Source organism: Pecten maximus, chromosome 14 (assembly GCF_902652985.1).
Source record: "Pecten maximus chromosome 14, xPecMax1.1, whole genome shotgun sequence".
NCBI classification, from domain to species: domain Eukaryota; kingdom Metazoa; phylum Mollusca; class Bivalvia; order Pectinida; family Pectinidae; genus Pecten; species Pecten maximus.
The window spans coordinates 1,036,855-1,059,096 of NC_047028.1; the positions used below are offsets into that span (position 1 = coordinate 1,036,855).

Below are 22,242 nucleotides of genomic sequence, written 5' to 3' on the forward strand. Positions count from 1 at the left end.
TTTATTTAATGATACATTACCTGTTTATGTTTTATTTAATGATACATTATCTGTTTATGTTTTATTTAATGATACATTACCTGTTTATATTTTATTTAATGATACATTACCTGTTTATGTTTTATTTAATGATACATTACCCGTTTTATGTTTTATTTAATGATACCTTACCTGTTTATTTTATTTAATGATACATTATCTGTTTATTTTATTTAATGATACATTACCTGTTTATTTTATTTAATGATACATTACCTGTTTATGTTTTATTTAATGATACATTATCTGTTTTATGTTTTATTTAATGATACATTATCTGTTTATTTTATTTAATGATACATTACCTGTTTATTTTATTTAATGATACATTACCTGTTTATGTTTTATTTAATGATACATTATCTGTTTTATGTTTTATTTAATGATACATTATCTGTTTATTTAATTTAAGGATACATTACCTGTTTTATGTTTTATTTAATGATACATTTATCTAATGATACATTACCTGTCGGTGATCCTGAGCTAACTGTCGCACCTGACACTGATGTCACCTCCGTCCAAATTACAACCTGTTAGGCATATGTGTGTTAAGTGATATTTTAAAACTAGACGATTACGAAGCGATTTACATTGTATTTTGTATCAGTTGATTTAATGCTCAAAACCATAATATCATATGCAGTCTACAAAAGGGCCGATTATAAAGATGACCTAAATAACTGGTGACCGCTGGTTCTTGGTCTTGACCGAATAACATGAATCTCGTAAGACCTCGTAATCTGTGTTAATGCGGATATATGTATTGATCGCCAAACAAATATATATATATATATATATATATATATATCAAGTTAATAAGGTGACTATACTATTAGTGCAGGGTGTGTATACATTATTACCTCAGATCTGCATTGGATTATTACATGCAAATTGACCTATTTTAAAGTAACTGTTAGCCCTGCTTTTGGGATCTTCGGGTCGACAACTACGTTAAAGGATGATATGTTTTAGAAGAAAATTGAAACCATCAATATCAATATTAAGGAGTGATATGTATTCGTATTTAGAAGACACCGAAATGAAAAAGAAGTCAGTTACATATGTACTTTTTTATAATTCTGAAATTTGAACGAGCTTGTAAATTTTCGTAGTTATCATCCTGTGTGTCGTATATGAATCTGAGTGCCCTTTCCTGGATTTTGTCCATTTTTGTTCGTGTTGGTTGCTCCGCAAAAGTGCCATGTGAGTGGACAGAAATTGAAGTTTGAAAGGATAAACGAGTGTTTTATCGTGAGTTTGCCTAGTCTGTTTAGGTGTTTGCCAATGCGTTTTAGAGTGTTAAGTTGTCTTGATGCACTGGCCAGGGTGGGGTGCCCTGCTGGGTGTCTTCCGCAGTATGTTTCAGTGAGGTAGCACTATAAAGTCGACATCATTTTTGTGCTATCACAAAAAGACAATCAGCACATAGCCTCTCAAAGTACACTCGCATACACCAATTTAGACGCATGCATTTCGCACACGGGGGAAGCCGTCCTTAAATGACCATTGCTGTTGGTAGGACATTTTACACTACTACCACAAACCAAATCGCCTTGCTGATTCCTCGCAGGAAGAAGTGTACTCTCTTTGTTTAAAGTATATATTATCATTGATATGGTCCCATTGAATAAACCTGAATGAGCCTTTTTACTGACACAAAGGCCAAAATTGATATGTGGCATTTTTCACTTTGGTCGATGTCGGTATTGTTTTCTCTCACTCTATCACCTGTCATTAGCTAATACTGGACAAAAAAAAACTTAAACGGAAGCGTGGTGGCAATAACATCCGGAAATCTGTGTCTGTATTAGTCACTACTAAATACAAGAGAGGGAGAAGGAACAAAATATTAAACATTTCAACTTTATTTAGAAATGCCAAAAAGTCAAAATGGCATACAACTGCGATTTTCTTATTACATATCTTTACTGTTACTTTCACTCTGGTCATTAACTTCAGCCAATAACGGTTTCTCCTTGATCTTCAAAACTGAAAAAGGGTAGACATTTAAATTAAAATCGAGTTCTCGATTATATCCTTACTGTCAATTACATTACTGTTAATATATATCATTACTGTCAATTATATTACTGAAAATATATCACTACTGTCAATTACATTACTGTACATATACCATAACTGTCAATTAAATTACTGTACATACATGTATACCATAACTGTCAATTAAAATACTGTACATATACCATAACTGTCAATTAAAATACTGTACATATACCATAACTGTCAATTAAAATACTGTACATATACCATAACTGTCAATTAAATTACTGTACATATACCATAACTGTCAATTAAATTACTGTACATATACCATACCTGTCAATTAAATTACTGTACATATATCATAACTGTCAATTAAATTACTGTACATATACCATACCTGTCAATTAAATTACTGTACATATACCATACCTGTCAATTAAATTACTGTACATATACCATAACTGTCAATTAAATTACTGTACATATACCATACCTGTCAATTAAATTACTGTACATATACCATAACTGTCAATTAAATTACTGTACATATACCATAACTGTCAATTAAATTACTGTACATATACCATAACTGTCAATTAAATTACTGTACATATATCATAACTGTCAATTACATTACTGTACATATACCATAACTGTCAATTAAATTACTGTACATATACCATAACTGTCAATTAAATTACTGTACATATACCATAACTGTCAATTAAATTACTGTACATATACTATAACTGTCAATTAAATTACTGTACATATACCATAACTGTCAATTAAATTACTGTACATATACCATAACTGTCAATTAAATTACTGTACATATACCATACCTGTCAATTAAATTACTGTACATATACCATAACTGTCAATTAAATTACTGTACATATATCATAACTGTCAATTAAATTACTGTAAATATACCATAACTGTCAATTAAATTACTGTACATATATCATAACTGTCAATTAAATTACTGTACATATACCATAACTGTCAATTAAATTACTGTACATATATCATAACTGTCAATTAAATTACTGTACATATACCATAACTGTCAATTAAATTACTGTACATATATCATAACTGTCAATTACATTACTGTAAATATATCATAACTGTCAATTAAATTACTGTACATATATCATAACTGTCAATTAAATTACTGTACATATACCATAACTGTCAATTAAATTACTGTACATATATCATAACTGTCAATTAAATTACTGTACATATACCATAACTGTCAATTAAATTACTGTACATATATCATAACTCTCAATTGCATTACTGTAAATATATCATAACTGTCGATTGCATTAATGTAAATATATCATTATGTCTTTTAAGTCTTATACTATAGGTTTGTCACATTACCCGTATCACAAATATCAAATTACTTACTCTGTCTCACAAATAGGCTTTAAGAGGGTTCGACAGTCCCATGCTGACAACTTGTAGTCATATTTACTCCACAAGCCTAGACAATCCCTGCCAAGGGAATGATCTGGTTCCCCTGGTGCCCAATCTGCCGTTAAAGTTAGACGTTCACCTGTTTCATTCCATATCCACTCATTCTCAGTAAGGGCGTCTGTTGCTCCAGTCCAGAACCCATTGCCTACAAAATCAGCTCATATTATTAGGACAGGAGTTGCCTATACATCAGGCATTTTATAGATATTAAACAACAAACGAAAAATGTCAAAGAAATTATCATAAAATTATTCTGTTAAATATATGTGATGTATACAATCAATATGTTTGTCTTTGCAATTTTATCTTTTCAACTAACTGAAAACATTGGTAAGTTCTTGACCGATTTTGAATTTCAAAAATCTCAGAGAAGACTGAAAGAGAATGGGTACATTTTGTATGCAACTCGATGTTTCTCAAGCCATCTCGAGAAGAAAATACCCCGAATATTTTAGAACGATGGATGTAGCGACAATGATCTACCTCCAGCCTCTGCAGCCCTTGCCTTGACAAACCCAAATTCCGACTCTGTGTCCAAGTAAACCAGATGAGTGTTATAGCTTCGACAGAACGACTGAAATACAGAGAAAAAACTTTAAAGACGACGTGAGATGTTGACAGATATGCCAATATCGTAATGTTTGTGTATTTTATACGTGTACATTAATATACATAGGGATGAACTATCTGTTGTGAAGAATAGAATATATGTGTATATAATATCAGAATGTGATGGTGGTGTTTAAGCCAAATATCAAGTCGTAGAAGAATGGTACAGCTTTTTATGTAGATTTCTATTCTTTCATATATCGTTACCGATTATTTATTTTAAAGTGTTGTGAACTTTTTTAATTAGCTAGATGTTATCAAAACATGAAAAAAAAACAATTTTAGAAATTGTCCATTTTTATGGAGCGACGAAAATATCCGCTTTATAGTAGCATTCTAATTGATAAATCAATGTCATCGCTGCCGTTTGCTTGCTGACACTGACATTGATAAGTTGCGTCATTTGCAATAGAATTGAGTATGTTTGCCTCCTTCAATCAATTGAGGTAAAAAAAATCAGAATAGTGATAGTTTGATAAATATTCAACTTTTTTTATCATTTACATCCAACCAGTGTTTTCAAAATTTATATTACACTTTAACACATATTTATTTGAATGCAAAATAAACACGGAAAGTCCATGGTTATTTTCACTGATTTAGACACTTACCGATGCTTCTGGCCATGTAAACGCGCTATGAAACAATCTGTAGCATGAATCCTCGTGTCGGATAAACCCGTCGGCACATGCTGCTGCCGCTACAGTTAAAACATAATAACAACATAATTCACAATCAAATAATCACAAAAAGGCTGAAGTGTCTCGGTTTTATTACCGACACACATATGGCGTGCTATAAGATTTGTACCTTTACACATCAGGTGGTTTGGCTTGGTTTGTATGTCAAATCTGTATGTCAAGTTCGCCTCCGTTTAACTCTCGGATGCCATTTTAGTGAAACAGTACATTCCCAATCAACTGTCGCCATTTTCTTCATATATGAAGATAAAACAATAGTAGGAAAGGTTCTTTCTCTTTTCTCCGGACAATTTATGGACGGAGTTATAGTATTCGTTTGCCAGAGTTACCCGGTGTACACAATGAGATGTGATTTAGCTATTGTCTTCTCGATACGTACTGGTTTTTAATGTAGGCATTGAGTTTGACTTTGTGTGTTTTATGTTATTGTATTAAGGAAAAGGTAAAATCGGGGTGATGTTTTTGAATCTCTACTTCTTGACATAGCTCGGAATTGACAAGATTAAAAACTGCATTTCTCTTTTTTAATGGATTTCGGGATATTGATATAGCTGATGGATTATGTACACAATATGCAATATCGTAATGTTATGAACTATTTATTTTTAAAACATTCCAATAAACTGACAAATCATTATAGAATGTGAATTGAGGGTTTGTTTAGTGTGTTAAGTATTTGGACATTATGTTGTAACTGTCGGCGATTTTGATATCGATTTGACGTCTGTGAGGGAACAAACTATGTCCATTATATAGTTACACTGATATATAAATGAACAGGTTGGCATACCTATGTACTAATGGGATCGCATACTTTGTAACTTATCACATTATAAACATGGCGTGTTAGTCGAGGGGCCATTTCGATAAGTATTAACCGTAACTGTATAAGCTAACAATAACTTCGTTTTTGGTAGGTTAAACAAAATCTTCCGAAATTCACATGATTACTGTAATAAACCCGATTAGCAGCAAATATCAGCCAACATAAATCACGTCTTTATCTGTGAATGTTTGAAGTATACAGTCCTTGTAATTTTTTTCACAAAAAAAGGTTGTTTGATTTTGTCAATATTTCAATATCAAGTATTTGAGTATTTGGTCAAATACAAATGCAAGGCGAAATAGATGATAATCTAATCATTTAATCCTTTTCAGAATCCTACCGATGGCTGTGGTCGCCTTGTCTCACTCCCTAAGAGTGAATGACTGGTTTAATCTTACACTTATTGCCTTGTTATGTATCCAACATTAAAATTGAAAGAATGCAGCAAAATGCTGAATTTACGTAATTGAATCGTCGACGTGACGTCATCTTTTTGTTGCCAGCATGTGATATTTGTCATACCTTAGGGATTAACATAAACAGTCTAGGGAGAGAAGTGCTAGATATAACCAGAGTGTAAGAGTTTGATTGGTCAGCACGAGGCTTCCAAGTCTTATTCTTTTACTATTCAATTTTAAGTCGATTAGATTATAAACGGAACCAAATCGATCTTCGAAACAAAAGAAAAACTTCTAGACTAATCCTTTGAAGACATGATTTCTGCATCACATGTGACAATTTCGAACAAACTAAAACAGATCTAAGTAAAAATAGCAGTAATTCTATGATGTATAACATCATTACATTGAGTATGCTATTTACATGTGAGCTTATCATTTGTTGACAGGAATGGCGTATATATGTCATTACACGCCATGTACAAAGGTATATAATATAATAAAATTAAAATCCATACATACCTCCCTGGACTGCAGAACTGAGACAGACAAGACAAAATAGGACAAGCATTGTGTTGTGAGACTTGTGAATAGAAGTACAATGTAGTGGTCACCGGCAGAAGATAAGATAAGGTCGTTCATGTCCGTACAAAGTATGTATCGCAATTTTACACCACATCAAGTGCACTCTTAGCTAAGTCATACGTAATTATTGTTGATATTTCTTGTGTGCTTGGTTTGGAAAAGAAGGAAAACAAAGTTTAAATATTTCGCTTTTCATAATAACTCGTAATTACCGAGTAACCATTGCTCCATGGAACCCCACAATCGCACATCCAATGATATGTAGTTTATTATCCCGAGGTTTGATAGCAGTAATGACGTCATTTGATTCCTAGACAAGTATGCTAAATGCACCTCGTCACATATTTCGGGGAAGTATGTCGACATTGGTAATACGTAAACATTGGCGAAACATGCAGTACCCCCGTGGGCTTATGTATATCTGGACTTTAGGGGGATGCCTATAGTGAAGGGACCTTTCGCTCTATTATATAGTGAACAGGTGACTCTCCAGCATCGAACTGTTTAGGTAAGGACAGTTCATTAATCTGTTCTTGTTTTAATCTTTGAACAAGGTTTGCTGTGTAGGTATTTTCCTGTATTCAGATAAGAACACTTCGGAGTTTTGATGTCATGCAGGTAGGGTGTAAGAATTGTACCTGCTGACATACGAGAGTGTAATGGTCATCAAAGGCTACTAAATTAGGGAACATATCTTTTTATTCTTCCATCTAAAGAACTTTCTTCCCCTAATGTCTGGCTTGGCATGGCCTCACGTTTGGCCTACCATCAGCGTTCGTCACTGTGAGGAATGCTTTTGGTTCTGTCCCCTGGTCGAGACTTTCAGAGTATAGAAAATGGTAGTTGCTGCTCATACTTAACGCTCAGGATATGAGGAGTGGGAGGACAGGTTCCCCCGTGGTAAGAGTAAAGGGATCAGATGGGGTGTCTAGCTGTGCACTGTCGAAATCAACGATGGCCGCCTGTAGGTTATTTTGTTCTCACGATCACTCATAATTCAAAGGGTATAACTATGGACTAAGGAGAGCTTAAATGTGAAGTTTGAAAAATACCCCTCAACTAAGAAATAGAAATAAAAAGGATTGTTTACAGACAGACCATTGGCCAAGGTTGGCAACGAATTCAGATATTAAAATATGAAAATCCCAATAACGTTCTTATCAACCTTTATAAAATACACATATACCTTCATGAAATATCTCCCCTTATAAAAACTGATCTACCCCATAAAATACTACTCAGTAAGTTGCTAATCTACCCTAATAAAATAATCATCAACCCTCGACATTTTCTCATCTGGCCCTATAAAATACTCATCTATCCCCATAAAATACTCATCCGATTCCATAAATAACCCATATAACCTACACAATATTCATATACACTAATTTGATATAGATACGTATCTGCTGTAATAACTCAAAAAATGCCAAGAGTTTTGTCTTTAAGCAGCTCCATAAAATAGTATCTGTCTTGATATATACAGGTATTTTTACTTTAATAAAATTTTAATACTATTCTACGTTTCATACATATTTGCCTCTCTTCGACGAATATATCATTATATAGCAATAACTTTTAGACACAACTCTACTTCCTATGAAATATCATGCATCATTTAATACAAATTGATTAATAAATCTACGGTTTATTACATGGTGTGATCATGTATGCTGACCAATTAAGCCTAACACATGCTGGTAACCTCTCACCTGTAGCGTAGAATACCTGGCCTGATACAAGGAAGCAGCTAAATCAGAGAAATTGATAGTACTGCAAATTGTATACAAATTGTGTGTCAAATTTTCTGAATGTTAGGGGGTGTATATTTCATAGGGAATTATTGAGATTCGAATAAAATTGTTAAAATTAAGGGAAAACTATGATATATAGAGAATACATGGTTAGTATCTTGCAATACAAGGTTTATTTTGGGCGAGTGTTATGAAAGACGAGATGGCGGCCTTTGGCGAGATACTAACCATGTATTCTGTTTATCCTGCAACAATTTACTACGAGTTGACTACATTTAAAATAAGCAAATTAACGCTTTGTTTACCTTTCTTAGGTACGAGTGATCCCGTGTGACGGCTACATCGCAGAGGAAAATATCCATTCATTGATACCACTTGCGTGTATTTACTACCACGAAACTATCAATGCGCCATAGAAGATAGATCCACGCTTTTCATATAAATCAGAGTTCTGTTTCAGTTAAACATGTATGTATGGAAATATCACACAAATACTAACTATTCCTGACAAAGACCTAGATTTTGCAGACATCTGACACAAACGTCAAAGTACAGGGTCAAATTGAAAGTAGTCCCGTCAGATGTAGAACAAATTCACGTGAATCGTACTGACCGTATAGGCCGGCAAATTAAGGCAATTATTCATAACATATTCTGTGCGGAAATGTACTTTCAAATAAAATGTATGATTTTTAGTGTTACAAAATTGTGTAAGCAACCATTAAATGAAATATCTACGTGTGGTATATAAAGAAACATCTTTACTAATTCATTTGCATCGTGTACATCAGGTCTATTGCACAACGATGTTAACTCCAATCCACTACGGTTTGAACTCAAGGTACTACGGTGTTAACTCCAGTTCACAAGCTACTTAGTGAATTTGAGTACACTTTTTGTGCACTCCAGTTCATTAGACTACCAAGTTTAGTATGTTCCGTGCATTAATGAGGAGACATACACGAATATGCCGCTTTTTAAATTGCGATCGGTGTTATACAATTGAAACGTTGTTGAATGTGATATGTAGTAAGCAGGGTCAGGGACGGAGCTCAATAAAAGAAATCAAGGAATTTTAATGGATCATGAGATTCAATCAAGTTGATTCGGAGTATTATTAGGCAAGGAATTTTAACGGATAATAGGATTCAATCAAGTTGATTCGGAGTATTATTAGGCAAGGAGTGTTAACGGATAATAGGACTCAATCAAGTTGATTTAGAGTATTATTAGGCAAGGAGTTTTAATGGATCATGAGATTAAATCAAGTTGATTTAGAGTATTATTAGGCAAGGAATTTTAATGGATGATGAGATTTAATCAAGTTGATTCGGAGTATTATTAGGCAAGGAATGTTAACGGATAATAGAACTCAATCAAGGTGATTTAGAGTATTATTAGGCAAGGAATTTTAATGGATCATGTGATTCAATCAAGTTGATTTAGAGTATTATTAGGCAAGGAATTTTAATGGATCATGAGATTAAATCAAGTTGATTCGGAGCATTATAAGGCAAAGACGACTAAAGGTTGTATGAATGGAAGGTTTGACTTCCCTGGGGGCTGAGGGGTATTACCACGTAGTATGTTCTACAAAGTCCTGCGTTATCTTTTGTGACCAAATTTGGTCTTGAGCATTATAAGGTGAAGGGAACAAGGTTTTGTATAACCTGATAATTTGGCTCCATTGGGCTTGGTGGGGCGGAAAATAGTAGGGGATTCTCATTTAGATCATTCTTTTAGAACTCGTGATGATTCACGCTGGTCGGGATCAGTTTTTGGTGAAGAAAACTGCAGAAACTTGGAGGCGTTTTAAACCCAACCTCATCGTGACAACCGATCATGGACACAGTCAAGATGATCATGACAACATCGACAACAGCAAAGGTTGTAAAGTTTATACTAAATCAATTTATTGTGAAAACGATGCAACAAAGATATTCAACGACGTGGCTTCTGTAAGTGTTTTATTGTTTTCCATTAGAATGTCATTGTTCTAGCCAATCACTTCCGTTCCCTCAATACTGAAAAAAATAAGAGTGATTACATATAATGTAAAATATCACATAGTTAATTTCTTGAATTGTTTTCGACATAGACGCTAATTGTTTTGCAACAAACTTAAAACAAAGTATTTTGAGGTTTTAGATGTTTGGTCATTAACACTGAAGGGAATTTCAATCAAGATCGATACGTTGGGTATGGATCAGATTAACTTTTGTACGATTGAAAAACTGCCAAAAAAAAGTATTATCACGTGGCGACAGCCGCCATGCAAATATAGGTCACCTGATGTAAAGGGTGTTAATTATGTGGTTGTAACAGGGTGTGAATTATGTGGTTGTAACCCATGATGTAAACAATGTGGTAACTTTAAATGTCTAAAGTAGCTGAACATGAATTTTTTTTTTTCAAATATATATTTTCTGTTTTAGTCGAAAGGTTTAATACTGATACTTTATATAGCTGTTGAAAAATTGGAATATTTATATGTTTGTCACATCCTATATTATCGGTCGCATATGCGATATAGGGTATACACCAAAAGCTATGTAATCCGTCAATAAATAACGTGGATACAAAGTATATCTGGTAGGCTTTCCGCGTAATCATAACGGACAGAAAGGTCGGTGATACACACAAACTTGTCAAACGGGTTATAATAATCATTTATTGCTTAGTGTTGACTTATAGAACTGGATAGCTGCTTACAATTACAATTAAACAATTTAAAACCAGTCGACAGGAAAATATTCCGATTATGATCCGTCTTTGTCCTTAACCTGACTTAACATTTCCCACCTCCCTGCCCTACATAATCCCTGATTAAATCCAGACATTAAAGTCACTACATGTATTTAGATGGATGACGGCTAGCCACTCAGATTTTGAATATGCCGGTATTTCTGTCATTGAAAAAAAGACTACCAAAAACTATATCTGATAATAAATTGTGTTCAAAAACTAATCAGCGCCATCACACTAGTACATGTTTGATTTAATATACCCCTTTCATTATTTTAAGATATAACAAAGTCCCATTCTATTGCCTGAACTTTTTTCTCTATACCATTTGCTTCCTAGAAGCAAATGCCGATTCCTTAGATGACGAAACAGCTGTATGATACAGTTGAATTGGTTATTTACCATTTCCGGTTTCTGTTACAGCGGTTTATGAAAGTGCTATTCGACCATACGTCTTTGTACACTCCGTTGAACCTGGTTACGTACCTAACCTCACAAATTGGTTGTAACAAGGAATTGCATGCCCATGCGCCTAGAAGGTATCCATGATCACCCCACAATCCAAGGCAATCTTTACCGGCGGTTCGGTCAGGTTCCCCGGGGGCCCATTTACCGGTCAGAGTCAGTATCTCCCCTGTTTCTGTCCATATCCATTGGTCCTGTTCCAGAGCGTCCGAGCCCCCTGTCCAAAATCCCGCTCCTGTGATAAAAATATTGATGACCGATAAACGTCGTTTTGTATGTTCATATCGGAATAAAAAAATTGAAATCAGAACCAAATTGAAAAAAGTTGAACTGTATTTTGTTCTATGTAAATCATTGCAGATGGTCTGACCTATTTTTATTATTTGTTTTTACGTTTCTTGCAACCATAAAACACAGAGTCTTCTAGCCAACTCTTCCCGTCTCCCCACCCCCTCCTAATGGTAAAGCCGACGGCGTGTTCGATTTTTCGACCTCATCAATTTCCTTACCTCCTACCTCAGCAGCCTTTGTCATTAAAAACGCCAGCTCCGTATCGTCTTCTATTGTGACCAGGTTCGTGTTGAAAGCGTTGCAAAACGACTGCAATAACATCAGGTAATACAGGTTTAACACAATAACGTCAGGTATAGAAATGTCTAACACAATAACGTCAGGTGAAAAATGTCTAACACAATAACGTCAGGTAAGAAACGTCTAACACAATAACATCAGTTAAAAAATGTCTAACACAATAACGTCAGATAAGAAATGTCTAACACAATAACGTCAGGTAAGAAATGTCTAACACAATAACGTCAGGTAAGAAATGTCTAACACAATAACATCAGTCAAGAAATGTCTAACATAATAACATCAGATAATAAAGGTTTAACACAATAACATCAGGTAAGAAATGTCTAACACAATAACATCAGGTAAGAAATGTCTAACACATGTAACATCAGGTAAGAAATGTCTAACACAATAACATCAGGTATAGAAATGTCTAACACAATAACGCCAGGTAAGAAATGTCTAACACAATGACGTCAGGTGAGAAATGTCTAACACAATAACGTCAGGTAAGAAATGTCTAACACAATAACGTCAGGTAAGAAATGTCTAACACAATGACGTCAGGTGATAAAGGTTTAACACAATAACGTCAGGTAAGAAATGTCTAACACAATAACGTCAGGTAAGAAATGTTTAACACAATGACGTCAGGTGATAAAGGTTTAACACAATAACGTCAGGTAAGAAATGTCTAACACAATAACATCTGGTAATAAAGGTTTAACACAATAACATCAGGTAAGAAATGTCCAACACAATAACATCTGGTAAGAAATGTCTAACACAATAACATCAGTTAAGAAATGGCTAACACAATAACGTCAGGTAAGAAATGTCTGACACAAGAACGTCAATTTATCACGTGTTTACAAGTTTTCAATGTACAGACTAACACAAAGTATAAAGGGCGTTATATTGGAAAGATGTAAGCATGAAATTCCGCCATATCGCTACGTTTAGCGATATCACACTTGGAAGTAGAGGAATTACTAAGGAATACCTTTCTGGCAGCATGAGAGGTGGTAAATATAACGATCGATACAGCATCGACATTGTATAGCAGTTTTATTATGTATACATTAAACACTGCACAACGCATTCCCTTTCAAATAATTTATTGAAAACATGTATTAAAACTACCATATGGAGAGAATTGAAACCCTCATAAACTGAAACAAGCAGAAGAAAAGTGTGAAGCGATTTAGAATTTCATTATATCATTTCTTCAACGCAATTTTGTTGACAACCTCGTCAAGATCACTATTGCTTTTTTTTAGACAATCTTTGTCAGCGCTCAAGAAGTTTCATTCTTTTAAAGACTTTCATCAGACTTTACACAATAAATAAAAACCAGAATACCGCGGGCAAGAATCAGTTTCAGGGCTTCAGTCAAAGTCGGTGTTATTATTGTTTTAGAAAACCACATTTTATATCATTCCAGAGTCAAAATACTACCATTTTCATTTTTATTATCAATACATTACAATTGGGTACAAGCTAATGTTTACTCTTACATAATTAACAAGAAAGGGCACTGTCATCATAAATAATTATAGTATACTATCTACTGGGACCGGTAGAGGACATATATTGGTTTAGTAATACGCCCTAGGTTGTTATAATGGCGATAATCAAGATACTTACTATAGACTCGGGCCAGGTGAAAGTGTTGTTGAAGAGTTTATAACACGAGTTCAGATTCAGGATGAATCCGGCCGGGCAATCAGCTGCAACTGTGGAAGGAGTGTGGACATTAATTTACCAGTAACCATAGGTTACTCTCATTAAAGTCTGTTCACAGATAAAGTATGTCCATTTTCTCTCTACCTTTGTGTGAATCATTCTGTATAATATTATGTTCTTCTGTCAATATAACTGTATTCTATCTGCCAATGTTTATATCTACAGTTCAATTTAAGTCATATATATCGTTAATCATGATTCAGATCACTCGAATAACCGTAAAATCATCTATTGTTATGCCACTAGACACTATTATTTTTGAAGCGAGTTCTAAAATATGCTATTCTATAATTCTATCTCTACATCTTAAGTCGCCTTTGGTGCATATAGGCCAACCTACCAAACGATGAAACTCACCTTGACCATTTTAACAACACTCATTCACCTATAAAATCTTACTAGTATTTTCGTAAGCTGTTTAATCCTACTATTAAGTAAAATTGGCAGAGCCGATACGTACCGGTTACAACCGCGACAGCAAACACTGTATACACAATACCGTACTTCAACATTGTGTTTTGTATCAATGATGCCAATTAAAACAATTATACACTACAGTACCACTACGGATGACGCAGTTGAAAATCTAACGGGAATTAGGAACTATACGTACAGTTGTACAGATAAGATAGGTTAATACCGATAAGACAATCGACAAGCAAATGTTATCAGGTTACAAACAGGGTCATAGATACACAATACCAGGGTTGATCTGCTGATCCTATAGGGACTCTTTATCTTACCTTATTTTCCTTGTCTGTTCCGAGTTTTCTTACTTTATCCTGGGATCTTTATCAAAGCCACCTTCCCTGGTTTGTTTCGTCTCTCTTGTCTTTATCTTAAGATCTTTATCCAACCCAGTTTTCCTTGTATTTTGTCTTTTCTTTATGCATTTTATTGTTGAGCGTGAGGGGTAAATAGGTGGTTCAAAATAAGTCCCTCCAATCATTACCTCTGCGACTAGCAGCTGTCTCCACCATCGTCCTTAAATTATCGAACGCTACAGAGCAGCTTTACCTTACGGTCCCCAGAAAAATGGTTCTAAAGCATATCACCGGCAAGGAATCATGGTGCCTTATAAGGGAATCCATGCCACTGAGTTTTTTTGCTTTTTTTGTGTGTGTGTTTTGTTGTTGTTATTGTTGTTGTTATACTGTTTAAGCGTATGTTTTCAGCTTGAAAATCGACTAAGTGCAATGATTGTGGCTCGTTCCACAAACTGGAAAATCTCTTTGTTTACAGGTAGACACGTGTAGATATGCGCAGGTGCTATGTGTTTGTTAATAATAGGTCTATCCTGTGTTTTTGCTTACGATGCCATTCCGAATATGATAATTGAGTAGTATATCCATTTGTGACTGCTTCTACACCACGTCTACAGGTACAAAAGGGGGAATGGTTGTAAGTCTCTCTCTGTGGGAAGTCTAAATTTGACATTGATCATCTCCGGCTGTAAATAAACCAATGCTTTCCTTCATATAATTTAGCCTCGTTTTACAAATGCCGTCTCCATTAAGTCTGCTATTTAGCCTTCCGAAGCGACAATCAACATGATTTGCTTATTGTGCTAATTATAGTAACCAATGGCAGGTCATATGTTATTGGTGTTTGAGAAATTTCCGGGGACTGGAAAAATAAAAACTGCCGTACATTACACAATAACAGCCAATTCCTTGCTCACAATTTGTTAACAGAACAAAAAATAACAGACCTGATGGGCCGTTAAGCGTCTGCATCAGTTGAAATCTTCAAGTCAAACTTATTCGTAATATCTAAAAAAAAAAAAACACAAATCATGTGACATGTTTCTGCCACATTAAAATGAGTTTAAAACGGTAGGATTGTTACCTGTAAGAGTGATTACATATTCACAGTGATATAACCATTTAAAACAAAGTCCCTCATTAATTTCAAAATTTACATTCTCATAAATATTTTATCATTTACATGGAATCTCCTTAAAAAGTACAATGGGAATAAGGCCAGACACTCCGGAAGAGTAAGAGTATCCACCAGAATTCAGACAAGCATCAAGCACGTCTGACTTCACATCTCATGAAGAAAAAGAATATTTCAAATTGAGACCAGGATGTCGACCCAAAACCACCCATGTTTTTCATCATCATGTATCTACCGAAACCTCTTCTCCAGTAGACGACATCTGTCACGGAAATCCTAATAATGGCATTCCATGTATCAAGTGTGATTGAGCAAACTTCAAGTGTCGCGGTTAATCAAAATACTTTTACCATGCCGTTACCAGATATACACTTTAATCCTGAAATATTTGATATGATAATAGTTTGGCCCAATTATCAGTGATAACAGATGGGTTTATTTCAAACCAATATTTGTTATTGTGTCACCAAAACGACATGACCAATTCGACGGATTCTACTGTTCTATTTATCATTCGTTTCTTCTTCGTCTTTTTTTCGTCTTAAAAATGGTTACTACTCTTTGGCCCATGATAGGTAAAAGTGTCCCGATTTCAAAAATATATTTAGACAGCAAGGGTAGGATGAAAAAAATAACATGGAAATTCGTTGTGTTTTTGTCGATTTTATTGATGATAAAAATCTGGTCTATATTACACATATCGCACGATCTGTTGACAGTCCTCTCGCGGCGCTATTGCGTCCACTTAACCAACGATCCCCTGAGCAGATGTCTCAATACTGCAATATAATATGAATTTTATTAAAAAATATCTGTATTTTCCTTCACAGTTGTTCGAACCACTGTGATACTATCATTATTTTTGATTTTTATCTTGAAACCTTTGCCGCTGCGAGCGATGTATACCCCAAGCTACGAGTGTTAGGAATTATGTGCTAACCGCCTGATGTTTTTGCTGATTCTGTTAACATTCCGTATTCTATAGAGTCCAAGTGATGTCGAGTCATGTTAATAATTGGACCTTCACAATCTTTCTACCCGGCAACTCTCGGTGTACGTTAACATGGCATTCAACTGCTTTCGACAAATTGCCATGTTTTTTTAACACTGGATACATTTATAGATACCTGATGGTATTTCCATCAGTGCGTGTAGTGTTTAAATCACTCAGTTATGATTGCATTGTTCAAAAGTCATAATGCATTACACCCATGAGTCTGTTTCCACAACTCGATAAAATGTAAAGATATGTGTCACCTGTCATAAGCTTGACGAAAAGAACACATCACTTACTCTACTTCACATATAGGTCTCAGTAAATGACGACAATCATATGCGCCAAATTGGAAATCGCCCGCCTTCCAAAGTCCTAGACAGTCCCGACCGGGCGCGTTGTCGGGTTCGCCAGTTGCCCAGTCGGTCGTCAGAGTGAGTGCTGACCCGGTCTCTGCCCATATCCAGTTCCGATCCTCGACGGCGTCAGAACCTCCGGTCCAGTAGCCATCACCTAGGAGACATAGCAATTGTTAGCGATATCATTTTACTGGGAGCAAAGCTTTGATATTGTTTTAACTCCTAGTCAAACTGATAGTCGGTAAAGTCGGTAAATCGCTATTAAATGATAATGAGGCAAACTGCCATTTTGTGTGGATACAACGCCGATTACGCGTATGCCGTGTAAAAAGGTAATATGTTACCGTAAACATAACTTGTATATGTCAAGTTCACACTGTAGATGTGCGTATCATGTGTTTATGTCGAGTTAATATCTTTATATGTATGCATCTTTATATATCAATTTTACACTGTACAGGTGTATATCATGTGTATATTTCGTGTATTGTTAATATTGTAAAATTTGCATATGTGTATATGAGCATAATGCATGTCGTTTAGTCATGTTGATTATGTAATGCATTTGTCATGAACACATAACGTGTATATGTCTATATTTATCATGCTTTACACGAGAATAAACGTCGAGCAAATATTGAATATCTCGCGCATATAATGTATATCATGTCGCGTATAGAGGAAAACATTACATATGACCTGTCAAGGTTAAACAAATGTATAGCATGCGGTGTATTAAAAAGACAAGTTCTGTCAATTTCCTTTACTTGTTCGTTGAAAGTGTAAAACTATATTTCACTTGATTGTGCTACACATGGAATATTGGGTATACATTTTGTATATTGCTTTGTTTGTACAAACGTATATTTACAACATTACTGCATTAGTAGTTTTACCTCCTGATTCCTTGGCCTTTCCTCTAACAAATGTGAATTCAGCTTCTGTTTCCAATTTCAGCAGATGAGCATTGAACGCATGGCAGAATGACTAGACAATTTCAAACAAAACCAGAAAACATATGGTAGATTATATCGTAATGAATTAAAGCATTTAAATCACACGTACATGATGGTAAGGAGTTACCGCCCTTTAATATAGACAGACTCAATTTTGGGTTCGTAAAGACTGTGAAAAGCAGGTAGTATTTGGATAGAAATAGGACGATGACGTGTTTTTTTTTCTATTTAGATTACCAAAATAATTCATTGTTTCTTAACACACTATCTTATGCCGTAAGAAAGTTGGAGCATAGGTATAGACTAACTTTTAAATTGTGATCATAGTTTACACTGTTTTAAATATGTTTACACCTTCATTGGTATGAATACAGGAGAGTACTCTAACGAATAAATTTAGTATATTATAAGTATCCATACCACAGCTTCGGGCCACGTAAATTCCGTGTGATGAAATCGGTAGCAGGAACCCTGGTGCTTCATGTAACCGTCTGGACAGTCGGCATTTGCTAAAAACAGTCAGGATAATGGTAACTCCATGATATATCAGAGGGATAAACCAGCATGACGAGCATATTGCATTGAATCAATGTCTCTTGAGTTTGATACCTCATAATTATATAATGTTTATACCATCTAACACCAGGCGCAATGTTTCTTTGTTATGATTTGGTATTTACAGATTTGATATGATATATATGGGGTCTTTAGATAATGAAGTTTAATATTTTCAATATTGAAATCAAAATTGCAAGGAGTCAAGTTTTTGAGAAAAAAAGTATAATCATATATATAGGCTACTAACCGTTCAGAACGCAGAAGGCGAGAACTATAATAATAGCCAGCATGGTCTTTCCTGGGAACGCTTACTCTCTGAATGTTCCTGGTACGTGTACGTGTCAATTTAATCACCACCTGCTCTATCTTACAAATACAGCCCAATCCGACTGTCAAAGTATGGTCATATTCATATTCAAATACTGACTGGATTCTAACAATTAATACGGCTTATATTTATATACATAGAATATGTACGGTATAAATAGAAAACAAAAATATAAATATCATCTGGATATATCTGGAGGATACATCCGACAAAATACAAAAAAAACGTTTGTATCGCCAGATGTAAGCTGAATGGACAGTAAACACGTTAACTCTGTAAAGATAAGAACTATTACGTTATGTCAACGCACTACAAGAAGTATCTATCATATAATAGCTTCAATTGTATACAACTTAATATGTCTGAGCGCAGGAATCTGAGCTTCAACAAGCCTTACGTACGATGAGACGGGGATGCCATGGATTCAGTAAAAAATACAAAATATGCACACGCGAAAAAAACAAAACAAAAAAACAACGAACAAACAAACAAAATAAAAATAAAAATAAAACAAAATGCTCATATCCAAACATCAATAGCTGGATTTCACTTTAGAGTGCAGTTTATATAAGACAACAGCAGATAGCCAAAATGATCTATATCTAAGAATATATTTCCTAAAAGTTTAATATTACAGTTCATGACAGGAGCGAAGTCAACCGGCCTTTGATTTTGTCTCAAAAGTGTATAAACCGCACAGAGTAAGTGCAAAAAAGTGTATCCTCATGATTCGAGGGGACACTATAACATAAATCATCTACATTGTATTATGCAAGAGTAGCACCAATTTGCTATGTTTAGTTTAACTACAAGTGGGTTGGGGACCTCCATATTCATGTTAGGGATAACATTAGTTCTTTTAATTCCACTTACAAGTTTAATAGAGAATAAGACACATGCTAAAAATGCAAATTGAAGATTATTATAAATTTAGAACAATAATAATAAAATAATATTATTTACATAAATTAATACCTTTATTTACGAATCAACTCATATATGATGGTCTATATTTTTGCATGTCACCATAGTATTAAAGGACTTAAAAATTACCAGGCTTGTAGAGCCTTAACTACGTCAAATATTGAGCTATGCAATGCGTCATCAACAGTATTCATTTTTATATAAGTCTGAAACTTCTTACATCAAATTGCTTTTATGACTGAAGCCCTTATCTTGTAGTACATAAAAGTATCGACCTACAAGGTTTATAGAAGCCCCACTCCTTAACCTTTAAGTTCAAGTTTGAATAATTGATTTCGTGAACTTCTTTTTCTTGTGTTGTTTAACCTAAAATGACTGATTGTGGCAGGGACATACGCTAATATAAACTAAAATCAAATGATTGACATAAAAAGTAAGACATAAACGTTTCTTTTCCGTTTTCCAGCTTAAAGGTTTATCCCTCTAATATACATTTCATTGTGTATCTTTATCTCTACTGTAATAAATTACTTGTTATGTTACAAGGGGAAAATACAAATAGCATACCATGGTATCGTAGAATAGTTACATTCATTATGCTTGAAAGCATTTGCGAAAATTCATTTCTTTCATAACTTATAGCTTTGCTTTTGTCTAACCACGTACAAATATATCAACGCTTTGTGTTTCATTGAAGATTAATTTTGTTTGTCTCTTAAAGTATTTGCTGCTTTTTTTTCTTTTTAAAAATTCAGTTTGTTTTATAAAAGTTAATGAAACTACACGCTTGCGTCTATAGGTGTAGCTGGCCAACCCAACATGTTTAGTATATTATCACACTTACGTAAATCAGATTTCAAAGTCTCAGGAAAAAGGCTCAATGGTGACTGTCTTTACAATTCAATGAAACTGACTTTATTGTAAAGACTTCTCAAGTCAAACAATTCGTGGAAATTAATGTTTTCTGGAGTAATTGATGGCATTCAAATGTTCCCAAAAAATGAACAACAAAACTGTATTCTGAAAAGTACCAGATGATTTTATATTTTTGCTTTATGTTCGGAGAGAATTTCATTTTTCAGCATTTTTGATTTAATTAAAAATAAACACACACACACAAATATATAAATGTTGTGTATTTCACACACTGGAGCATAAGGTTTCTCTATGATATACAATGTCCGAGAATATATTATTGCTATTGAAGTCTTTTGTGGAAAACAGTTTTCGTCCTAGACATAGAAATGAATGGAATTTGTTAAAGGAAAGTACATTTTCAAACACAACTAAAGGCAGTAAACTAAGATGACTCCAACATAGAAAACAAATATAAGTATAGGTTCAAATAAATAAATTCACATGATAAAAGTAAATGATTCTCCGTTTTGTTCCCACCCCCCCCCCCCCCCCCCCCCTCCCCTCCCCCCTTTTAACAGAAACATAAATTTTATGGGAAGATATCAAACAATTATTCGCCAGATTCTGGGAGGTTTATCAAACAATGGTTATACACGTAAACCAATGGAAACATAGAACATAACAAGACTGACGTCATATGAGGTAAATTAACACATAAACAAGATAAAAGCTGATTGCAAAGCTTCATATTTATATGATTCATTTTCCATTGTTTGCACGCAGAATGCGGCTATCTTATTGGTTGAAATTTTTTTTCATACCACTATGGAAAAAAAGGTCCGAGAATGGCGCGAAAAATGTGACGTCACAATACGACAATTGACGTTGCGCTTTGATTTGAGAAAAAGAATCTCATATAAAACCAGTAAAATTGTACATAAAACATGTTCTAAATTGGAAAATTATTTTCAAAAATTAATTATAAGCATTGATGTCAATTATTTTTTAGTTTCATAGGAGTATGAAAAAAAAATTGTTTGCAAACTTCTGTAAGAATCCGCTACGCGGACTCATACAGTTTGCAAACAATTGTTTTTTCATACCCCGATGAAACTAAAAAAAATGGCATCAATACTTAAATATTAAAAACGAGAATATTACTTCAAACAGTATTCCCATGCTAAGACGGACAACTCTTGTAGCATTAATGTTCGTCAAGCAAATTGTTTACATTGATAATCAGACGACAGCAACTTAATTATGCAAAATATCGAAAAGATATACCTAATATGTATTTTGTCCGGATTTGATGTTTAATAAGGTTAAATTTTGTGGACTTCATTAATCTAACTTTGTAGAACTAAATTCGATTCCTTTATGGTTCGAATTTTAACAATTTTAAATTACATTGGTTACAAGTCATATTT

General features: G+C 34.2%; 3 protein-coding genes across 3 annotated transcripts; all 3 read right to left on the reverse strand.

Moving 5' to 3' along the window:
* Positions 1-1,886: 1,886 nt before the first annotated feature.
* On the reverse strand, positions 1,887-6,802 carry LOC117341594 (perlucin-like). Its single transcript, XM_033903446.1, has 5 exons — positions 6,594-6,802; positions 4,758-4,846; positions 4,021-4,111; positions 3,469-3,682; positions 1,887-2,031 (listed from the first exon to the last, which is right to left on the reverse strand). Exons 1-5 carry the CDS (start codon positions 6,640-6,642, stop codon positions 1,998-2,000), a joined length of 477 nt encoding a protein of 158 aa, XP_033759337.1. The 5' UTR covers positions 6,643-6,802; the 3' UTR covers positions 1,887-1,997.
* Positions 6,803-10,301: 3,499 nt separating this feature from the next.
* Positions 10,302-14,555, reverse strand: LOC117342985 (perlucin-like). Its single transcript, XM_033905315.1, has 5 exons — positions 14,400-14,555; positions 13,841-13,929; positions 12,130-12,220; positions 11,642-11,855; positions 10,302-10,434 (listed from the first exon to the last, which is right to left on the reverse strand). The coding sequence occupies exons 1-5, from the start codon at positions 14,449-14,451 to the stop codon at positions 10,407-10,409; spliced, it is 474 nt and encodes a 157-aa protein (XP_033761206.1). The 5' UTR covers positions 14,452-14,555; the 3' UTR covers positions 10,302-10,406.
* Positions 14,556-16,485: 1,930 nt separating this feature from the next.
* On the reverse strand, positions 16,486-19,080 carry LOC117341949 (perlucin-like). Its single transcript, XM_033903832.1, has 5 exons — positions 18,953-19,080; positions 18,568-18,656; positions 18,088-18,178; positions 17,132-17,345; positions 16,486-16,617 (listed from the first exon to the last, which is right to left on the reverse strand). Exons 1-5 carry the CDS (start codon positions 18,993-18,995, stop codon positions 16,584-16,586), a joined length of 471 nt encoding a protein of 156 aa, XP_033759723.1. The 5' UTR covers positions 18,996-19,080; the 3' UTR covers positions 16,486-16,583.
* Positions 19,081-22,242: the final 3,162 nt, after the last annotated feature.

Bases quoted from the DNA above. Each gene is read 5' to 3' on its own strand.
- LOC117341594 (XM_033903446.1), bottom strand. From the start codon at position 6,642: ATGCTTGTCCTATTTTGTCTTGTCTGTCTCAGTTCTGCAGTCCAGGGA. The intron at 4,847-6,593 runs GTATGTATGGAT...TTTTAACTGTAG, and splicing joins CAGTTCTGCAGTCCAGGGAG to CGGCAGCAGCATGTGCCGAC. The intron at 2,032-3,468 runs GTAAGTAATTTG...ACCCTTTTTCAG, and splicing joins AAGCCTATTTGTGAGACAGA to TTTTGAAGATCAAGGAGAAA.
- LOC117342985 (XM_033905315.1), bottom strand. From the start codon at position 14,451: ATGTTGAAGTACGGTATTGTGTATACAGTGTTTGCTGTCGCGGTTGTA. The intron at 13,930-14,399 runs GTACGTATCGGC...CTCCTTCCACAG, and splicing joins TGCTGTCGCGGTTGTAACCG to TTGCAGCTGATTGCCCGGCC. The intron at 11,856-12,129 runs GTAAGGAAATTG...TTTTTATCACAG, and splicing joins AAAGGCTGCTGAGGTAGGAG to GAGCGGGATTTTGGACAGGG.
- LOC117341949 (XM_033903832.1), bottom strand. From the start codon at position 18,995: ATGCTGGCTATTATTATAGTTCTCGCCTTCTGCGTTCTGAACG. The intron at 18,179-18,567 runs GTATGGATACTT...GAAATTGTCTAG, and splicing joins TTACGTGGCCCGAAGCTGTG to TCATTCTGCCATGCGTTCAA. The intron at 16,618-17,131 runs GTAAGTGATGTG...ATTATATTGCAG, and splicing joins AGACCTATATGTGAAGTAGA to TATTGAGACATCTGCTCAGG.